At 39.3% G+C, this 18,999-nt stretch overlaps 1 protein-coding gene across 1 annotated transcript; it reads right to left on the minus strand.

Annotated features, from left to right (window-relative positions):
• Positions 1 to 1,200: 1,200 nt before the first annotated feature.
• Positions 1,201 to 16,886, minus strand: FAM78B (family with sequence similarity 78 member B). The gene is made up of 2 exons (XM_007441661.2): positions 16,624 to 16,886; positions 1,201 to 10,013 (listed from the first exon to the last, which is right to left on the minus strand). The coding sequence occupies exons 1-2, from the start codon at positions 16,884 to 16,886 to the stop codon at positions 9,491 to 9,493; spliced, it is 786 nt and encodes a 261-aa protein (XP_007441723.1). The 3' UTR covers positions 1,201 to 9,490.
• Positions 16,887 to 18,999: the final 2,113 nt, after the last annotated feature.

Consider the following 18,999-nt stretch of genomic DNA (forward strand, 5'->3'; position numbering starts at 1 on the left):
GGGTGAAAAGCAAGTGTCATTATATCTCTATTGCCCATCACCAATCAACATTACACTTCCTAGGAACATAAAACTGTGGCCTCCCCCACAAAGAAACTATCAGTGAAGAAATATTTCTTTTTCCATTATTCAGTAGTGGAAAAGAATAAACAAAAGCTGCAACAAGAGTTCTGCTGGTGTATCAATATTCTCAACTGAATGAATTTCCAGGCTCTTTTTCTGCAGGTAAGCAAGCAGATGAACCCAGGCCAGCTGTGCATTGCTCTAAAAGTGGTTGGGATATTGAGCACATGGGGGGGGCACACCGTAACTCGAGGAAATGAAATGTGTAACATGGCCTAGTACTGAGGTAGCTATAATACACTGTTACCTTTATTTCACTTGCACTTGTTTGAAAGATCAGGTTCAAGAGTATCATTTTCCTTTATTGTTAAAGGCCTGCCTTCGGATGATGTGGCTGTGGAGCTCCCTTAGTTATGTTTGCCTTATGGCTGCGTATACTGATCTTCCAGCAGCCAGGTGCTCTTCTTGTTCATATGTATATGTACTGTTTTTCTTTTTATCTGCAAGCCACTCAAAATTGGATAAATAATGAATTGTGCAAACTGAAAAAAAAAGCTATACTCATAGAGCCATCACCGCAATTCTCCCCGGAATGAGATTTTTTGCAGCTATGGCTGAATTAGAAAATGACACAGGAAGCAGAAGTTACCTGCTACTGTGTAAATTTGGTGATTTTTTTTTAGAAAACAAAATTGAGTGAGGCAAGGCTAAAACAAAACCCCAAAGTTATACTTCAGTTTGAACATTAGAAATATATTACAACAATCTAAAATTAAGTAATCCTTCTCCAGGATAACCCAGCCTTTGTTACTGAAACCAGGGCAAAAAAGGCAGTCATTTCATCATACCATGACTGAAGAGAAAGTATAAATTTGTCCTCTGTGAAGTGATGTTATATCACAAGTGTTTTGCCACCTCTTTAAGAATCTCTCCTCCTTCTACCACAAGCTTGCTATTTTGTGAAAAGTTGATTTTCTGCATTTTTTAAAAGGTTGAAGGTTTTACGGGTGGAAAGTTTCGCAAGTTTAAACTCAGAACGTTACCCAGCATTTTGTGCATTTACAACTTAAAAAACAAAAAAACTGATAAACTTGAAATTAAAGAGACAACAACAATAATTAAAGGGCAATAGTGGTTTCACTTTTTTCCATAGTTCAGTACAGTTGACATCATGCTAAAGTTTTTGAATTAGAGCTTCACAAGCAACAATTGCGAAGGATCAAATAAAAATGTTGTGAAGAATTGGAAAAGACATTAGAAGTTCTGTAATATGATCAGATTTTCAACTGATTACACCAAGATTTTGGTCTTTTCCAGTTTGTCCTGTCTAAAATATTTTTATTTTTTATCATATTTATATATGTCATTTATATGACATATAAAATATGTCAGAGGCTCATCAAAGTAGAGGTTTAAAACTATCCCATTTTCTAAAATAAAGGAAATGGTCTTTTGTTTGGAATACATGATGTATTTAACAATTTCTTAAAATCCCAGAGAAGTGGAATGCAATATTAAGCCTTTGTAAAAGCCAGAGGTAAAGACAACATTTTAACCATCCCAGTTTAGAGTCACTGTTGTTTTAAGGCACTCTGCAAAACCAGCTCTCATCATTTCTTCCCTTTTTTTCCCCAAATGGCAGACTGCTTATTCTTCTCTACAGAGTGACTTGCAAGGGCCCCTGTACCTATTAATGTATCTGACAATAGGTGCCAAAAGTAAAATACTATAAAGAGAAAAAAGATCAAAATGAAGTACCGAAGAGTTCTATGAAAAAAATGATGTATTGATTTTTTTTTCTTTACTTCTTCCCTTAGCAGAAGTTATTTTCCACTCTTAAGCCATATTGCACAGGGGGAGTACACAAGGTGGACACTTAAAATAAATAAAGCATGTGGAAAGCCCCCACCCCTTTATCAGTAGCTGCTTGATTCAGTATAAACCCCCAGCATACATTGTATAGAGAAGCTAGCTCAGTGCAAATGAAAAAGATTCTATGTAAAAACATAAATCAAATAATCAGGTGGAATAAATATAACCTACAATTTAAATCAGTTAATGTTACAATCCAGAGCACAATGAGTGCTCATTTTCCTGATATAGCACATTAACACAAATATAGAATTGGGTGTGGAACTACATAAATTACAGTTTGGCAGGGCTGCTTTTCTATATTAATACACAGACAACAAGAAGAGTAAATGATTCTCCCACTAGAATGTCACTACACATGATGGATAGTAGGAAATATCTTGAAAGTCAAAGTCCAGGGGTGCTATCTACTGAACCCACATGTAAAGCTGCTCAGAAACTATTGATTTATTTTTCTCCTACAAGGGAAGGGTTTGGGAAGAAAACCCAAACAAGAAGAAAACAACTTCTCCGCTGGAAGCTAGAACTTGTACTGCAGAGGCACAGATGTGATAGCCGTGTGCAAAGGGGAGTCAAGCTTTGGAAGAACTTTAAACCCAATTCCACATATGGAAGAAAATAGTGGATTTTCATTCTGTAACCCAATCCCATATACTTTCTGAGGACATGGTCACTGGTAACTTCAGTTCATTTGGGTGAAACAACAGTTAGGATGACAGAATCTGCCATGCAGGTTAGCAGCCCACTGAATCCAAACCACAAGTTCAAAGTATGATCCATCAAGATGTGCCAAAGAAGAAGAATACCTAGAGACCAAGCAGGAATTTGATAGTGGAATTCAACAAAAAGAAGCATAATGGAAAAGAGGGAAGGGTTCAGATAAGTTGTGTTCTGAAGGATAGTATGGTCAGCTGTAAAGGGTAACAAGGCCATCTCCTGAATAGCTGCTGATTGCTAGCAAGTTTGTCCTCAGAGCTGCTGACTGCCTGTTGTGGGAACTGAATGACTGTTTCTTGCTGAATAACAAGAGATTTTAGGAAGCCCTTGAAAGAAAAGTCAAAGGATTGGAGCAGCAAGTGGACACATTTCAGCTGATGAGAAAGATTTACCAATTCAACAAAGGAAACTGTAAGAGCTGATAGAAGACGCAACTTACTATAAGAAGACAATCAAGGTAAATGGACAAGAATGACAACAATAAGCAACAGATGCAGACAGAAGTTATTCTGCACTGCCAGAAGTGAGAAACAGCTTTTAGATCCACACAGAAGAAATAGATTTTCAGCCTTTGGGTAGAAAAAGAGATACTCTATAACCTGGTGGGATGACACCCATGTTTGGAACATTGTTCAAAAGGATTAGAAGTAATAAAGAGATAGAGGATTGCACTGTATGTTAAAAGTATCCATGCCTGGTCAGAAATCCAAGTGAATGAATTTAATAGAACTGTTAAAATAAGAGGAAATACAAATAAAAGCAATATTGTTTTTGGTGTCCACTTATGGCCCGCCCAACCAAAGAGAAGTGCCTTGCAAAAATAAGTTCAAAAGTTTCAAAGAGGAATGAAGTAGTTGTGGACTTTAATTATACCAGCATAAAATCTGAGACAAAGGCATAGTCTCCTGACAGGAAAATCCTGACTTGTTTTACTGACAACTTTCTCTTTCAAAGGGTGGGGGAGGATACAAGTGGATCAGTTTTTCTTGACTTGATATTGTTTATTTATTTAAATAATTTATATGGCTGTCCATCTCACAGCAGTGGCCTCTCAGCGGTATACAAAGATTAAAACCCAACAATTAAAACAATAAACCATAGTGCCCCAAGTAAATGACACCTTCCAATTATAAACATACACCAATGACAGGGCTGACTTAGCCTCCTGGCCCAAATGCCAGGTCTTCAGAGCCTTACAAAAGGCCAATAGAGTTGGGGTCATCCAGATCTTCAGGGGGATCCTGTTTCACAAGGCAGACACTGCCACAGAGAAGACACAATTTGTGGCTCCAACAAGATAACATTGTTTAACAGAGGGGGCCCGGAGCATGCCCTCACTGTCAGATCTGATGGGTTGAACAGAAACAATGGAAGAAAGATGTTCCAGAAAATAGCCTGACCATGCTATATTATTGTTCCACCAAACAGCCTATGCAGCCTATATTAATCAGTATGGAAGATTTAACTGAGAAAGTAGAAAAAGCAGGAAGATTGGAGTAAGTGACCATATAATGCTGGAGTTCTTTATTTTAAAGAAAACTAAAGCTGTGTGTAGTCAATCTTGAACTTCAGGAAAGTACATATGAATATACACAGAATAATTATGAGTAAATTCCCACAGCTGAGGAAACTACTGGGAAGTGAAGCACAAGATGGAAGGGAGTTCCTAAAAATGAGAGCCCCAAAGCACAACTGCAAAAAAATCTGGGGTGGGGGAATGGAGACCAGTGAGAGAAGCCAGTGTAGCTACACAGAAAAACCCTCCTAATGATAACAAATGCTTAAAAAAATGTTACTGGGGTTGGACACCAAGAAAGTATAGACAGATAGTCTGGAATTGTAGAAGTGTCAAGAAAGCTAAAATTCAGTATGAGCTGAAGTTTACAAAGGAATTAAATCTTCAAAATAAAAGAGACAAGAATTAGCTTCTCAGTGATGAGGAAAATGCTTAACAAATAACAAAGACCTCCTCAACTTCTACTTTGGTTTGGGATTCTTGTACAGAAGGGTATGTGTTCCACAACAAGAGCAGAATGAAACAGAGCTGAAATTTGGGAATGATAGGTATTCATTGATTATGCTTCTATTTTCTTTGAGTGAACTTAAATCTCCAGGGCTAGGATTATATCCTAAGGTTCTGAAGGAACTTCCTGATGGCCTGGCTAAAACTTCATGCATATTATCTTTGAGAAATCCTGGAGAAAGGGTCAAGTACCTGATGACTGGAGGAGAGCCAGTGTTGATCCTATTGTCAGAAAGTAGAAAAAGTAGTATTTGGAGAATTTGAGTCACTCTGAAATCAGTACTTGAGAAGACTATAGAAAGATTTGTATGGAATTTGGTTTATAAAGGTATGAGATTGAGCAGAATACTACAAAGTTCCTTCCTGGGCCCTAACTCCTCACATTTTTATTAGTCATAGATGAAGATGTAGAAGATATGCTTATCAAATCCAGAGATGACCCAAGGGACGCCTAATACTGTAAAAGACAGAAATAACATGCAAAATAGTTTTGACAGATTAGAGAACTGGGTGAAAGTAACAGAATGATATATATCTGGGATAAATGTGAAGTTCTTCACTTAGAAAACAAAAAGCAATGCACATACACATGGGACAAGTTGTCTTAGAGAGGAGTAGTTCATACGCGGGGATCCCAAAAGACAGATTTGGCTATGGGCAGACCATTACTTGTTGAGGTTTGAACTTAAAATATATCCCCTTCTGCAGGGCACTGGCCAATCAGATTGAGCTAACTCTGGAGCCTGAGAGATTATTCCAGGCATGTTAGGAAATGCAGAAATAAGGATGGGGGATATCTGACTTGATAATAGCACTTGTGGGAGAAGTCTTGAGATAATAGTTTACAGTACTGTAAACTGAATATGAGTCAACAGAGTGATGTAGCTGCTAAAAAGGCAAATGCAATGGTAAGCTGCATCAATCGGAATATTGTTTCCAAAGTTCAGCCTTGAGAAAAATAGGATGGGGTGGGGCAGAATGGACATGATAGCAGTCTTTAAATACTCTGAGAAGATTCCACACAGATGAAGGTCAAGTCCTGTTCTCAAGCATTCCAGAATGCAGAACACAAAGTGGTGAGTTTAATTTAAGGGATGGCAAATTCTGATTAAGTATTAGAAAAAGAAATCCTAATAGATTATTCAGAAAACAAGTGCAATCAATTTCATAGGATGTGTTCAGGCAGAGGCCAGACAGCCATCCATCGGGGAGGATTTAATTTGGATGTCTGCAGTATATTAGAGGTTGGCCTCAATGAACTTTCCAGTTCTATGATTCTCTATTTATTCTGAGTTGGGCAGGCAGACGAGGTTAGAAATGTAGGTAAAAGGGATCTACAGAAGTAAAGCAAGAAGGAAGAATGTTCAAGGAGAATGAAAAATACAAAGTACAAGAGAGAGATTCAACAGTATTGGCTCTTTCTACAAGAGTGATAAATCCTACACTGTAAATTTAATTCCATTCCTTCTTGTATGGTAGATGTTCAAAGATCACTGTGGAGCTGGTCAAAATCATCATGCACTTTCAGTAGTATTTGCCATTATATTCAGACACATGATTTAATTTCTCAGAAGGTGGAAGAAAGAACAAAGGGACTGGCTCTCCTGGATTTAATTTTGATCAATAGGGAAGAACTATATTATGATGTAAACTATATTATGATGTAAAAATAACAGTAATGTTGGGGGAAGGTAACTGTGATTTTGAAATTTGTAATAGCCAGGACCAGAACATTGAAATTAGCGTAAACTGTTTCTGAAATTTAGGAAAGTTGCTATCAGAAAAAAAGTTAGACAAGATCTCAAAATTAGACATTTTGAAGGAAGGGGGAAAGGGGAAATGAGATGAGAGATTCTGAAAACTGAAAGAGGGATAATAACGACCATTTCAGATAAAGAGAAAAAATGGAACATCTAACGAATCTAGTCTGGTTGCAAAGAAAGTTGTTGATGAGATTTAGAGAAATGTATAAGAAATCTAACCTTACAATTTGTGAAAAGTGCAACAGAGAATTAAATATGTAACTCAAGACAAGCCAGGATTTGTAAGGGTTGTTAAAAACAATATAGGTCTTCTGCTAAATTAGAGACAAGAAAATAAAAGGGGGGGGGTAAGGTATCAGTGTTTAAGAAAAATCATGAAATACTGACAGAACACATCTCTCTCTGATGTGCTCAACAGAGGCTGGACTGCCACCTCCTGAGGATTATTTAATTTGCACTGATCAAGGAGTTGGATCTGATGGCCTAAATAACACGTTTTGATTCTGTGATTCTTTTATTCTATTCTAGAGAATGCAGAACTACTTGCTCCTATTTTGCCTCTGTCCTCTTCCACAAGTTGTTGTTCAACCTGAAACAAGGAAACCAACGGTGTAAGGAAGATCATGCAGCCTAGTATAAGCAAGGTGATCAAAGCTATATATGAACTATGAATGAGTTCATGTCTCTGGGGCCATATAAATTAAACCCCAAAATGCTGAAGGAACTTGTGGATGTTATTTCAAAGTCCTTATATGTAATTTCTTATAAATCTTGGAGATTATACAAAGTTTACTGATGTTCAGAGTTCTGCCAGTATGACATAACAGGGCTCATGTAAATGTAGAAGGAAGGATAATAAAAACTCTACAGGGAAACATGGCAACAATGGGATCATCCTGTGCTATGCATTTCATAGTGGGGCAGATCAATATCAAAATGACAGTCAAAACTAGTACTAATGTAAAGGAGGGAGGAATTGCATTTAAGCTTTTAATAACGATAGCTAAAAAATAGTCCCAAGTACTGCACTGGAGAGGTGATTCTCCCCAAAAGATAGAATTCGGGTTAGAATTATTGCAAAAATAAAAAGAGTCCATTGTCAAGAGAACAGCTGAAATTTTAGAAGAATAACCTAAATCTCTCATATCCAATTAAAATAAATAAAGTCAGAAGTCCGATACTTAGAGCATTGTACATTTAGATATGGAAAATAAAAAAACACATAGGACCATCCATAATTCTCTTTGGGAAATCTAATCCCTACATACTTAAAGAATGATACTTTTCAATACTGTTTGCTCATTCTTATATATTCCCCAAACATTCCTGATATGTATTCATTTAATGAAACTTCATCCACTGTCTATTTCTTAGCTACACATCCCACATATGAAAGTTAAATATAAGGTAAAAGCACAAGATTTTTTTTTGGGGGGGTGGACTTTAAATTTTGGAGCTTTCTATAGGACCATCTTTGCTCTTAAAGCTGTTAGTACAGGATGAAAAAGCAAAGCTTGGAACTATAGTTGTTTACGTTCTTTCTTCAAGATTCCCAAAATAGGGAATTGCATAGAACAATCATATAGAAAGTGAAATAGACTGAAAGCACATCTTTGAAGAACTTATGGGCTAAAATTCATAACTACTACTATTTTTTTCTTTAGATATGATCGTCACATTAAATAGGGTTGGGACCAATCAATGTCCCTAACAAGTTCTCACAAAAGTGGAAGAGAAGGAAAACTCCCATTAACTTCTCATTTTCATTATCTAATCTAAAACCATATATTCCTTCTCAAATATGAGGAGATAAAATACCTTCCCTAGCCACATTTAAGATGGGAAAAATATTTTGGGAAGTTCTCCACTATTCAAATGGTAGCCCTTGAATAATGTCTACCCTTGCAAAACCTTATCTGCCCATACTACGAAGTAATGGTTTCATTCCATAGGTGTTGCCCTGCCCTGAATGCCCTTTTCTCCCCACCACACTCATGGGCAAATGTGTGATAGCCCAGCCAAGGCTTGGGACATCCTGGGTTTCCAGAGTCTCTCTTTGTACCCATATTTAACAACAGTTGAGATCATCTTGCTTTACAGTGCTGAGAGTGAGCTGGATTGCACCTAAGTTTCTGAACATCTTCAGAATCGGTTCTATCCCAAATATTATCTCTCCCCCCCTCCAAAAAGAAAAAAAAGAAAGAAAAAACATGCTGTGTGCAGATATTCTTTTGAACTGTCCATTAAGTTTGTATAAAAAGCAGAGTTAGAGATGGTATATGAAAACAAGAGCATTTCTTAAATACTTAGGGTGTTGCCAGTTATTTACCTTGGATTTCACCTACAGCTTGGTAAAAATCTATGGCAAAACTCCTACAATTACAATTACTCGAAACACACTGAAAAACATGCAAGAAGTCTTAATTTCATTAATCCAAATAATTAGCCCCAGAAAGAAGATGATTGGATGAAGGTCCTGATTTTCAAAATTCAGCACTATGGATAGTTCCTTGTCGGTAGAGCGGCTTTTTCTATATGGGTGAAATTAAACTGACAGTTTGTCTTTTTGTAAACATTCTCTTCATTCCAATGAACAGATTGATCATTTTGATTATCAATTAAAATGCATAGCTATAATGTGGTAATATGCCATCCCTTCCTGTCCTATCTCACCAGAAAACAAGCGACATAATAGGAATCCATGAATGTCTTGTAAGAACAGTCTTCATAATCACATTTAATTGGTTGGGAAGCAGCATTAGCCACAGGCACTGGAAATCATATTCATGTCCATTGTATTTCAAGGTTAGGATAGAACCTCCTTCTTCATGAGAATGCCCCTGAAGCGTGGAATAACATTTCTTTTCCAAAGTCCAGAGATTCAACTATTCTACAGTGGCACATAATTGGCCATTGCCATGTAACACTATATTGAAGAAGCCCTCTTCCCACTTGCAGTTACAAAAGGCAGGTGAACCTGAAAGGTCTTCTTTGGCTCAGATATCCATACTAGTGTGGCAAAAGTTCTCATCTGTTCATTTAAATGCATCTTCTATTTGGGTGGTATCACTACCAAAGGCAGACCTCTCTTAGGCCTCCACATGAGGACCTGGGCATCATTGGCGTTGGGTTTCACTAGTGCATTTGGTGGAATGGGTTCCATTCTGCTCAAAATCTTAGGCTGTTCCTGTTGAGTTCTCCCCACCAGGCGGGCTCGCTTGCCCAAGAGCTGCATGGGATCAACTTCAATGTCCACTCTCATCCTCCATTTTATAGTCTGCAAGATTATTTTTTCCTTAGTGGTCATATTCATGGCCACTAACCATGTAGTAAAACTTTGGTCCCGTTTGATCCTAGTCAATAGTGGCACATTGCTATCACTCACAGGGACAGCCCATGTCACACTAGGATAGAAATTGTCATTCATACTGACTGAAAACCTGGAAACCTTATTGGTGGGGCCAATCAAGGTAACTGTTTCTGTGGTGTTCCCATACCAGGGGTAGCTCACTCCATCAGAGTCACTGATGGCTTTTACACGTCCTTCTCTCAAGTCTGGAAGTTCCCAGCTTGACCTGGAAAGAGCAAAAGAGAAACAGATACTAAGAAAGATGTAGCAACAGGTACTAAACAATTCCTGGAAAACCCTGCTTTTTGTAAAATGATCACAACAAAATCATAACTTGCTAGTTTGTTATTCAGCTGTTATTCAGCTAAAGAGAGCAGAGAAAAATTAGTTCAAAACTTCATACGCTGGATTTATATCAAAGGCCACCCTAATTTCTGCTAGAAACACAGAAGCAGATGAGTGTAACACTTCCACTCCACTCTAAATACAACAGGCATTGAGAAGTTTATAATATTAAAAGTAATATACAGCCATCAAAGCTAGTATTCATTAACAGCTTTATCATCTGTGAATCAGTTCAATGGCCTTTTAATGCCTTTCAAATTGATGGTGATTGCTATTTATTCCTTTGTTTTCCTGAATTTTCTAACATGCAACTTTATTGGAAGTCTCTGGATTTAATATTATGAACGAGGGAGGAAATTATCTCCCTATCACTATCTTGACACCTCTGTTGTAGCACCTCTATTTTCTCATCTTCTAAATACAAAAGCTCCTAAATATAAAAATCTTCCTTAAAGGAATGGCTCCAACTCCATGATAGCTTTGATCACCTCTTTCTGTATCTTCCCCAGCCCTGCAATATCCCATCATAGGCATCATGACTTTCCTTTTCCTCTTATACTTTTCTAATGACCCCCACCATGAATTTGCCCTTTCACAGCTACTGCACAACTATTTATAATGTTTTTATCAAACTATTCTTAAGATCCTTTTCTTAGTCAATCACTGCCTTCTGAACCCAGAACTCTTCTTGTTGGGACTAATGGATAGACAATTAGAAGAGAATTATGGAAGGTTGTTTTTATATATGATAACTCCTGCAAGATTATTACAGGCACAAAAATGGAAAAACTCTGAAATACCTACAATGGAGGAATGGATGGTGAAGATGATAGAATTAGCAGAGATGGCAAATTTGACTTGTTTGATTAGAGAAACAACAATAACTACATATATTAGTGACTAGAAACCCTTACGGACTTTTTGCTGAAAAAAGAAAAAAAATGAGCTTGTGATTTATGGGTTTGATGATTAGAAAGGGTAGACTATGGAAAGAAGGAAATTATGTTGTAACCTTAGAGAGACAGGGTAAAATATAAATGTACTTGTAACTGCTATTAAGAAGAGTGGAAGCTGCTTCTTTATAACTTTTTTTTCTCTTCCTTTCTTTTCTTTCTTTCTCTTCTCTACCTCTTTCTTTGTACTTTTTTTTTTCACATTACTTTTCTTTACTTTCCTTACTTTTCCCTTTCAAAATCTGTATTGTTTTTATTCTTTTAAAAAATTCTTTAATAAAAATTATATACAAAAAAAGTCAATCACTGCCTTCTCAGAGCTCATAAGCATATGCACAAATTTCTGCCCCTCCTAGTATACATCACTTTATGATTTACTGACACTGAATCTCTTTCACTATTTTGTTTCCAGGACTCTATAACATTATTGAAGTCAACATGCAAATAGCCACTAACTCTTCCCTATGGCTATTTACTATCTTATCTAGATATCTTCACTCTTTGCACCAAGCAGTCGTACTATCATATTATCCAATCACCCCCCAATATTTCTAATGAATAAATAACCAACTTACTGTTTGTTCCCTTTTCCTCAGAGAGACACCCTTCTTCCTTGCTATTGTAGGAGGAGAGCTGTGTTAGTCTATGATAGCAAAAAGGAGTTTAGTAGCACCTCACCTGTGAAGCCACTCTGTGCATTAGAAGTGAGCAGCAGTTTACGAAAGCTTAAGCCTTTTAATAAAACTGGTTAGTTGGAAAAGATGCTATCAGATCCCTCCTGATTTTTGCCTTCTTCCTTGAAACTTTCATTCTCCTTGACTGATGGGGGCTTTCTTCCTGGTGTTGGGATACCACGGTCACATCCCTTTGAAGCCTTGTGCACAAGCCTCTTTCAAGTATCTACTATGGACTCTAATGAATTAACTATTTTTCTGATTGCCAGAAGTTCATTACACTAAGCACACTACCACTTTTGGATACCAGGATATTCATGCAAAGTATAGTCTCTGCTGCTTTCTATCTTGCTTGCTATTCCTTGGCCAGGTTTATTTGGAAGGTTATAAAAATTCAGGCTGCAAGGACAGGTTGATTGCTTTGGTCTACTTACTGAACTCTCACAGGTACTTAGTCTTGTTTTTTTTTTTTCACCTAGAGCTGTGACATCATCCACTCATGCTTAGGAAGCTGAGCTCTCTCATAAACTGGCTAGTTTTCCTCAACTTCTGTTAGAGTAAATTAGATTTGGAGGCTGTTCTTTAAAACAACAGTAATAAGGCTATGAATTAATTAAACAGCCGTAACAGATTGCATTAAAGGGGTTTTTGGCACATGGATCTGATGGGGTTGAAGATTTTGAACAGGGAGTAAATTGTGGGTGGAGATTAAAAAAATGGTGATAAACTGCACCTAATATAATTACTTTTGCAGCAGCAACTTGGAAAGAGCAGAAGCAATGTCTATCAGCTAAGACTTCTATCATCTCTGCCACTGCTTCAGTTTCTCCACAGCTTCTTTTGCTGTTTCCACTTCTGTCCTCAGCTTGTGTCCTAAACAGACCTAACAAGAAACAACCCTCAGAAACTCTGGGACTTAAGGTGCCCATTCAGCCCAAGCCCACCTGGAACTTTAATTTCATGCATTAGGCTTCTTTGAAAAGGAGGCCTCTGGAGACCTCAAAGTCTCAAGAAACTGTGCACATCCAACTGCCTTGCCAGCCTCTTCTACCACCTCCCTTTGTTGGTGGTTCAGAGATATATCTTCAGAGACTGTGAAGATGTGGGGGTAAGGGGTGTGCTCCTCACAGGAATATAGTGATTTGAGCCTTCTGCTCCAGACCAACATTATCTCCTGTAGCCTTAGCAGCTTCACTTATCCTTGACAGATGCCTGGCAGAAGAAAAAGGGAATAGGAAAGCATAAGGAAAACAAGAGAATGTCGGCACTACTTCTTAATTTGTGGTCTAAATATGCTGCTCAGGGAGACTAAGATGACCCAGAGCAGATGGTCCTGCTGCTCTTTTTCAAAGGACAGCAGGTCTGATAACTTGGGGTTGGGAGAATGCCTACTGAGAAGGCATTTAGCATTTTGTGGGGGCAAGGGCAATGTTTTGAGGAAGTGTTGGGACTTCTTTTTAAATTGTAATATGCCTGTTTGACGGTTTAGTGCATTTCATACCTGCAGGAAACTATCCTGCCAGTTCTAGCAATCAAGGTTAGAGAGGGCATTGAGTCCCCCTCCTGACATGCTGGCCACATGCAGCCCTGGGATTAGAGTTAACAACAAGCATTATTCAGCAATTCTTAGGATCAGAAATATAAACCCAGTGCAACTGTGCCCAAACTCAAGACAACTTTAACACCTCAGTATGAATCACCATTAATACTCAATGGTTTATTGCCTATTGTTCTATTGTGAAAGCAAATATATGCAATTTAAAGAACAGGAGTAAAATAAAACAATTGTTAGCCAAACCTTTGCAGAGAAAGAAATATTCAATTCCTCTGGTTGCACTAATGCCCAGCTCCATAACAAATGAGACAATAAAAAATCAACTCCTAAGGTGAGTATGCCCTTTAAGGGCCCCTCCACTTGCCCCTCTATCTACAACGTTGTGAGGCTTCTGTTCTACAGCTGATTAGTTTCTGTCTCTGCTGTGGAGCAGAAGGAATGCTGTGGAACACTTCAGTGGGATTAGTTAACTCCTGAGCAACAAGGTAGATGATATCCCATTTGCAAGATCTTTGGCTTCATCCTGCCTTCACCTAGTTAACTCTCCTGCTGCTGAAAACAAGATGACATGGTGCCTTGTCACTATTTCATTGGGCTTAAATTGAGTAGAGATCTGGGTTTTTTTCCCCCTCACTGGAAAAACAAATGTAGTAAGGCAAAGATATGGGTAAGGACAGAGTGATGGAGGAAGTCCTGGTAGGTTAATGTATGAAGTGAGGATTGTAAGGGAGAGAATACTCATTGGCAGTTCAAAAATGTTTCTGATGGTTTGGGGGTGAAATTGTTATCTCTGTGAAAATGTCCTAAGTCAGTAATGCTAAAGAGTCAACAGATATAGTGCGAGGGGAATTTCATGTGGCAACTGGAATGCCTTCTTGACTCCCCTAACGCAGGTATGGGAGAAGGACATACAGGATGAAAAAATGAACCACAGCAATATGTAAAAATACGTTAGAAAAAAGCCCTGAAGTTTATTTTTGCATCTACCAGGAAAAAAAAACAACTCTTTGATGATCAAAACTGAGAAGTAATCTTATCTATCCATCATATCTGTATCTTTATAAGTAGCAACAACACTGGTAATTGTGAAAAACTGGAAACATGTGAGTTCTTTAACTCTAACAATGTGATACCAGAAATAATGCTGGTATTTGCTTTGCAAATTTGGCTTTGTTCCCACAAACACAAGATACTACTACATTCTTATGAATATATACCTAATTGTCTACTAATCCAATGATTTTGTAACTAACACTTGGTACTCTAATTCCTACCCTCATCACTGCCAAATACCCCAGAAAGAAATCATGACATTAAAACATCTTTCACAAGTTTAAGTTTTGTAGATGTTTCTGGAACTAATGGTAATCTGATTACATATATACTGTATATATGGAGGATATACTGTATGCCTTATTTATCTTCATGTTAACCTACAGGGCCATGTTCTTTATAGGGATGTCAATGAAGACCAGGCAGATAAATCATTAGGAAAAAATATCCATTAGGAAGCATGGTTGTCAATTCAGAGGGCAATTTAATGTTAAATTTAAAAGCTACAAAAAGCCTTGGTTACATTTTGGAGCAAACTTTTCCCAAATAATTGATCCCCATAAATGATAAGAAATAAGTTTTTTTCTGAGAAAAATTATGGTTAATGGTTCTGCAAGGCCTATCAGGCTGACTCAGTCTTTACTATCACAAGGATAAAGATAATTTTATTTTATATTTTGTGAAATCAGGGTTTTTCTAAATATATTTTTCTCTGCTGATGTTAATGTGTTCTAATGTTTGTATAAATTGATATTGGGTTTGGTGATTATTATGGTGGGTGTTGAAATAATTTTAGCAGGATATACTTTTTAAAAGGTAAAGTAATTAAAATATATTTCAATATTGGCTGAGGGAATTTTCATCGCTTACTACTACAATGATATACACACATGTATATAATTGATATACATGTAACAAGATACATATGTCTTAAAATCAAGGCTAAATGGGTTTTCAGACAGAAGTATACGTTATTGGATTCCTAGACAGATGTTAAAATGCATATGTATATTATCTACAATTAACAAGCTTGTTGTGGAAAACTGTAATGTATAAAGCTGACTGAACCACTGGCAGGAAATTCTTGGTAAAGCTCATCTCAACAACACTGTTTTTACAGAGATATCTTAAGAAGGTCTAAAATAAAGTGCTATAGAAATGTCTACTATTATTATTAATAACAGAGAAGGTTCTGGGTGCATGGGGGAATATTGTATGGTTGTCTCAAAAGTCCAAGCAACCTGAGTACACAAAAATGAAGTGCAGGGCAAAATTAAATGATGTGCTAAGAGAGGAACGCATTTGTTGCCGCTTTTATACTTTTAAGGGAAATATGCAAGTTGGTAATTCTAGCAATAAGAACACTCAGTCCAGGATTAATTCTCTGGGGGAGAAGAAAAAATGGAAGCCAGTACTATGATGATAGATCAGTCACCTGCTTGACTGTTTAAATTAGCACCACTATGGAGCCATGTTCCTGTTGCTGCAGATGTTCAAAGAGGAGAGCAACGTATATAAACAACAGAGGATCAAGCCACTTTTTCATGAATGTTCCATATTTCTTTTTATTTAGCTGAAATGCCCAGGGAGCTCTTGACTGTAGTAGTATTTCTATGGTTTTGGATGATTTTATTCATGGATCAGCTGTGCCTTGTGTTACTCGGCACATAAAACATACAGAAAAATACAGAGGAGCAGCCTTCTATAGTTTCATTCACTCCCTCAACAAGTGGTAGTGAAGAAAGCTTATTGAAGATGGTGCATAGAAAGTGCAGCCTGGCCACTCAATCCACGAACCCCAGTGATGTCTGAGGCTGTGGACGGCAAATAGCAAGAACACCTGGAAGAATCCCTCCTCCATCACATCCGTTAGCCTGGCAAAAAGCGGCAGGCAGACAAGGGCACTGGTGCTCAAAGGAAGTCTGTTGTCTGCCACATAAAGGACTCCAGTCTTCCCCCTGACCTGGGGAAAGCAGCCATCTTTGCTAGAGGGCACAGGCACTATTTGCGCAGGCAGGAGTCTGCAGATGTCCTTTGCGAGGAGACCATCTGCCTAGATGAAGGGCATCTACTATCGCCAAGGCCATGCTCTCTCCCGCGGGACCGCCTGCTTTTTGGTGGCGAATCGGTTACTATGGAGACAAAATGGTACCCTCTGAATGACTCTCGTCGCTGGGGGCGGACTGGCAACCGTAGCGAAGGCGTCGCCCTTTGCTCGCTCCCGTGGCTGCTCTACTTTCCCCCCACCCCACTTACATGCCCAGGTTGCTGTAGGTGTTGTAGAACTCCATGTGGTTGCAGGCCTGGATCCAACCCACCACCCAGGTGTGACGGCGCGGGATAGGCGGCATGAGGACGCGAGCGGCGGCGCGGAAATAGGGCGTTCGGTAGCGCAGCACGATGGGCGATGTCTCCTCGATGGCGGTGGCGCCCGGCTCGATGGAGGCCGACACGTCGTACACCACGATGTTTTCCCTGCGCACCCGCGCCTTGCACGCCACGCTCTGCAGGCAGCCCATAGCCAGGCGGGGCCTGCCCCCTAGCCTCCCCAGCCGGGGCCCCGCATCCGCCCGGCCTCAGGATCAGCCAGCGTCCGAGCACCGCTCCGGCTCAGGATCATTTCAGCATCCGGAGGCTAGCACATCAAGTCCCGGAGGCGAGGCGCCAATGCAAAGCACGCCTGGCTGTCGGAGGACTCTACCTGTTCCTAGGCCGGGGCCGCGCGGCTCCCCCTGCCTTGCGCTCTCCCACCTTCCTCGTAGCTTCTGTATGAGCAGTGCAGGCTGGGGCAGCGCCGGGGGAATTGCGGGCCCGCGCGCGTGTGTCTGGAAGGGAAGGGGCTGGCTCACCCACCAAGTCCTTAGCAGTAGGGTGGGTCCGGGGACACGTGCCGGGGAGAGAATGACGTGAAGGGCAGGCGAAAAAAAGGTGTGGAAATAGGGTCTCCCCGGCAAACGTAGCCGACAGGAAATCTGTTGGCTAGCCCTCACCTCGGGTTGCTAACAGCCTTATTTCGCGACCCGGCAGTGGCGAGTTTTGCACGGATAGCGCATTAGCGGGAAGCAAATTTTTCTTTATGGAGGATACACTGTTTTTTGCAAATACTGATTTTAAAGCGTTCAGATTTAAATTAGGATGGTTAAACCTAAATTGCATCCATCGTGCCTGAAAAATGGCCAGAAAGGGTAGTCTCGATGCTTCTCCTTTCTTGCATGGGATCCTGGTTTTCTGAGGCAATTTGCCAGAGCTTAATCAGTGCTCCTCCTCAGCAGGTTCATCAGGAACAGCTGACCTCAAATTCAAGTACCCTACAACATTTCTCGACTCATTCCTTAGACACGAGGATGATGTTAACAGTGCTACCGGTACTTTTTAAAGTACTTTTCTTATATACCCAGTTATATCATCAGATTCCCCTGCCATCAATAGCTGGTATCAAGGGTAGGAAAGTATAAACTAGGTTGATACTACCTTTACAAATAGAAAAGGCAAAAATAGCCATATTGGCCATAAGAAGGAAAAAAAAATAAAAATTCATGTTAAGACAACATGAATAAGCCAACTAGATTTGTGTTTTAACAAACTCTTTTTGAAGTAACATGGTTTTAATAACTTAGAAAAAAAGGAAGAAGGATTATGGTGTTCAGGATGTAACTCAATTACATATATGGAATGTGAAAATGAGTACAGTATATGGGTTTTATACCAATGAGAGATAGATTATAATTTCTAAGGGATAATAAGATTACCATATTACATTTGGTGTAGTGGTGAAAGTGCTGGCCTAGAAACCAGGAGCCTATGAGTTCTAGGCCTCCCTTTGGCATGAAAGCCATTGGGTGATTTTGGGCCAGTCCCTCTCTCTCAGCCCAACCACCTCACAGGGTTATTGTGGGGAAAAAAGGAGACGGGTATTATGTATGTTTGCCAGCTTCAGTTGAATGAACAAACATACATACATACATACATAACATACATACATACATACATACATACATACATATATATATATATATATATATATATATATATATATACATTTTTTCACCCCTATGGGTGGTATGTGTCTTCCTCAATCTCAGGTTCTCTACCAGAGGCCTGGGAGTTTGAGGGTTCTGTGCAGTATCTTACCTGTTCCTATCACTGCAGTCTTCTGGACAGAGAGCTCTGAGATCTGTTGGAGCCACTCTCCCAGCTTAGGAGTCACAGCCCTGAGTGCTCCTATCACCACTGGGACCACTTTGGCCTTTACTTCCACATCCTCGCTAGTTTTTCCTTCAGGACCTGGTACTTCTCTAGCTTCTAATACTCCTTCTTGATGTTGCTGTCACTTGGCACTGCTACATCTACCACCACCACTGTCTCCTGGTCCTTGTCTACTACCATGATGTCTGGTTGATTGGCCAGTTCCTGACTGTCTGTCTGGATCTGGAAGTCCCACAGGATCTTAGCTGTGTTATTCTCCACAACCTTCTGTCGAATCTCCCATCTGGACTCTTTGGAAGCCATCTTATTGATGCTCTTACTCCTGGATGCTCTGGGCTTCATCCAGGACAGTGGCTTTGACACTAATCAGACCCTGCCTGCCCTCTTTCCAGTTGGTGTACAGTCGAGGAGAGAGGAGAGGAGAGG

This window comes from Python bivittatus, unplaced genomic scaffold, assembly GCF_059951505.1.
Source record: "Python bivittatus isolate LINGU-HERP-01145 unplaced genomic scaffold, Pbiv_v1 ctg000700_np1212, whole genome shotgun sequence".
Taxonomy (NCBI): Eukaryota; Metazoa; Chordata; class Lepidosauria; order Squamata; family Pythonidae; genus Python; species Python bivittatus.

Excerpts from the sequence above, each read along its gene's own strand:
- FAM78B (XM_007441661.2), bottom strand. The coding sequence starts at position 16,886 with ATGGGCTGCCTGCAGAGCGTGGCGTGCAAGGCGCGGGTGCGCAGGGAA. Across the intron at positions 10,014-16,623 it reads ACCTACAGCAACCTGGGCAT|GTCAAGCTGGGAACTTCCAG; the intron begins GTAAGTGGGGTG and ends TGCTCTTTCCAG.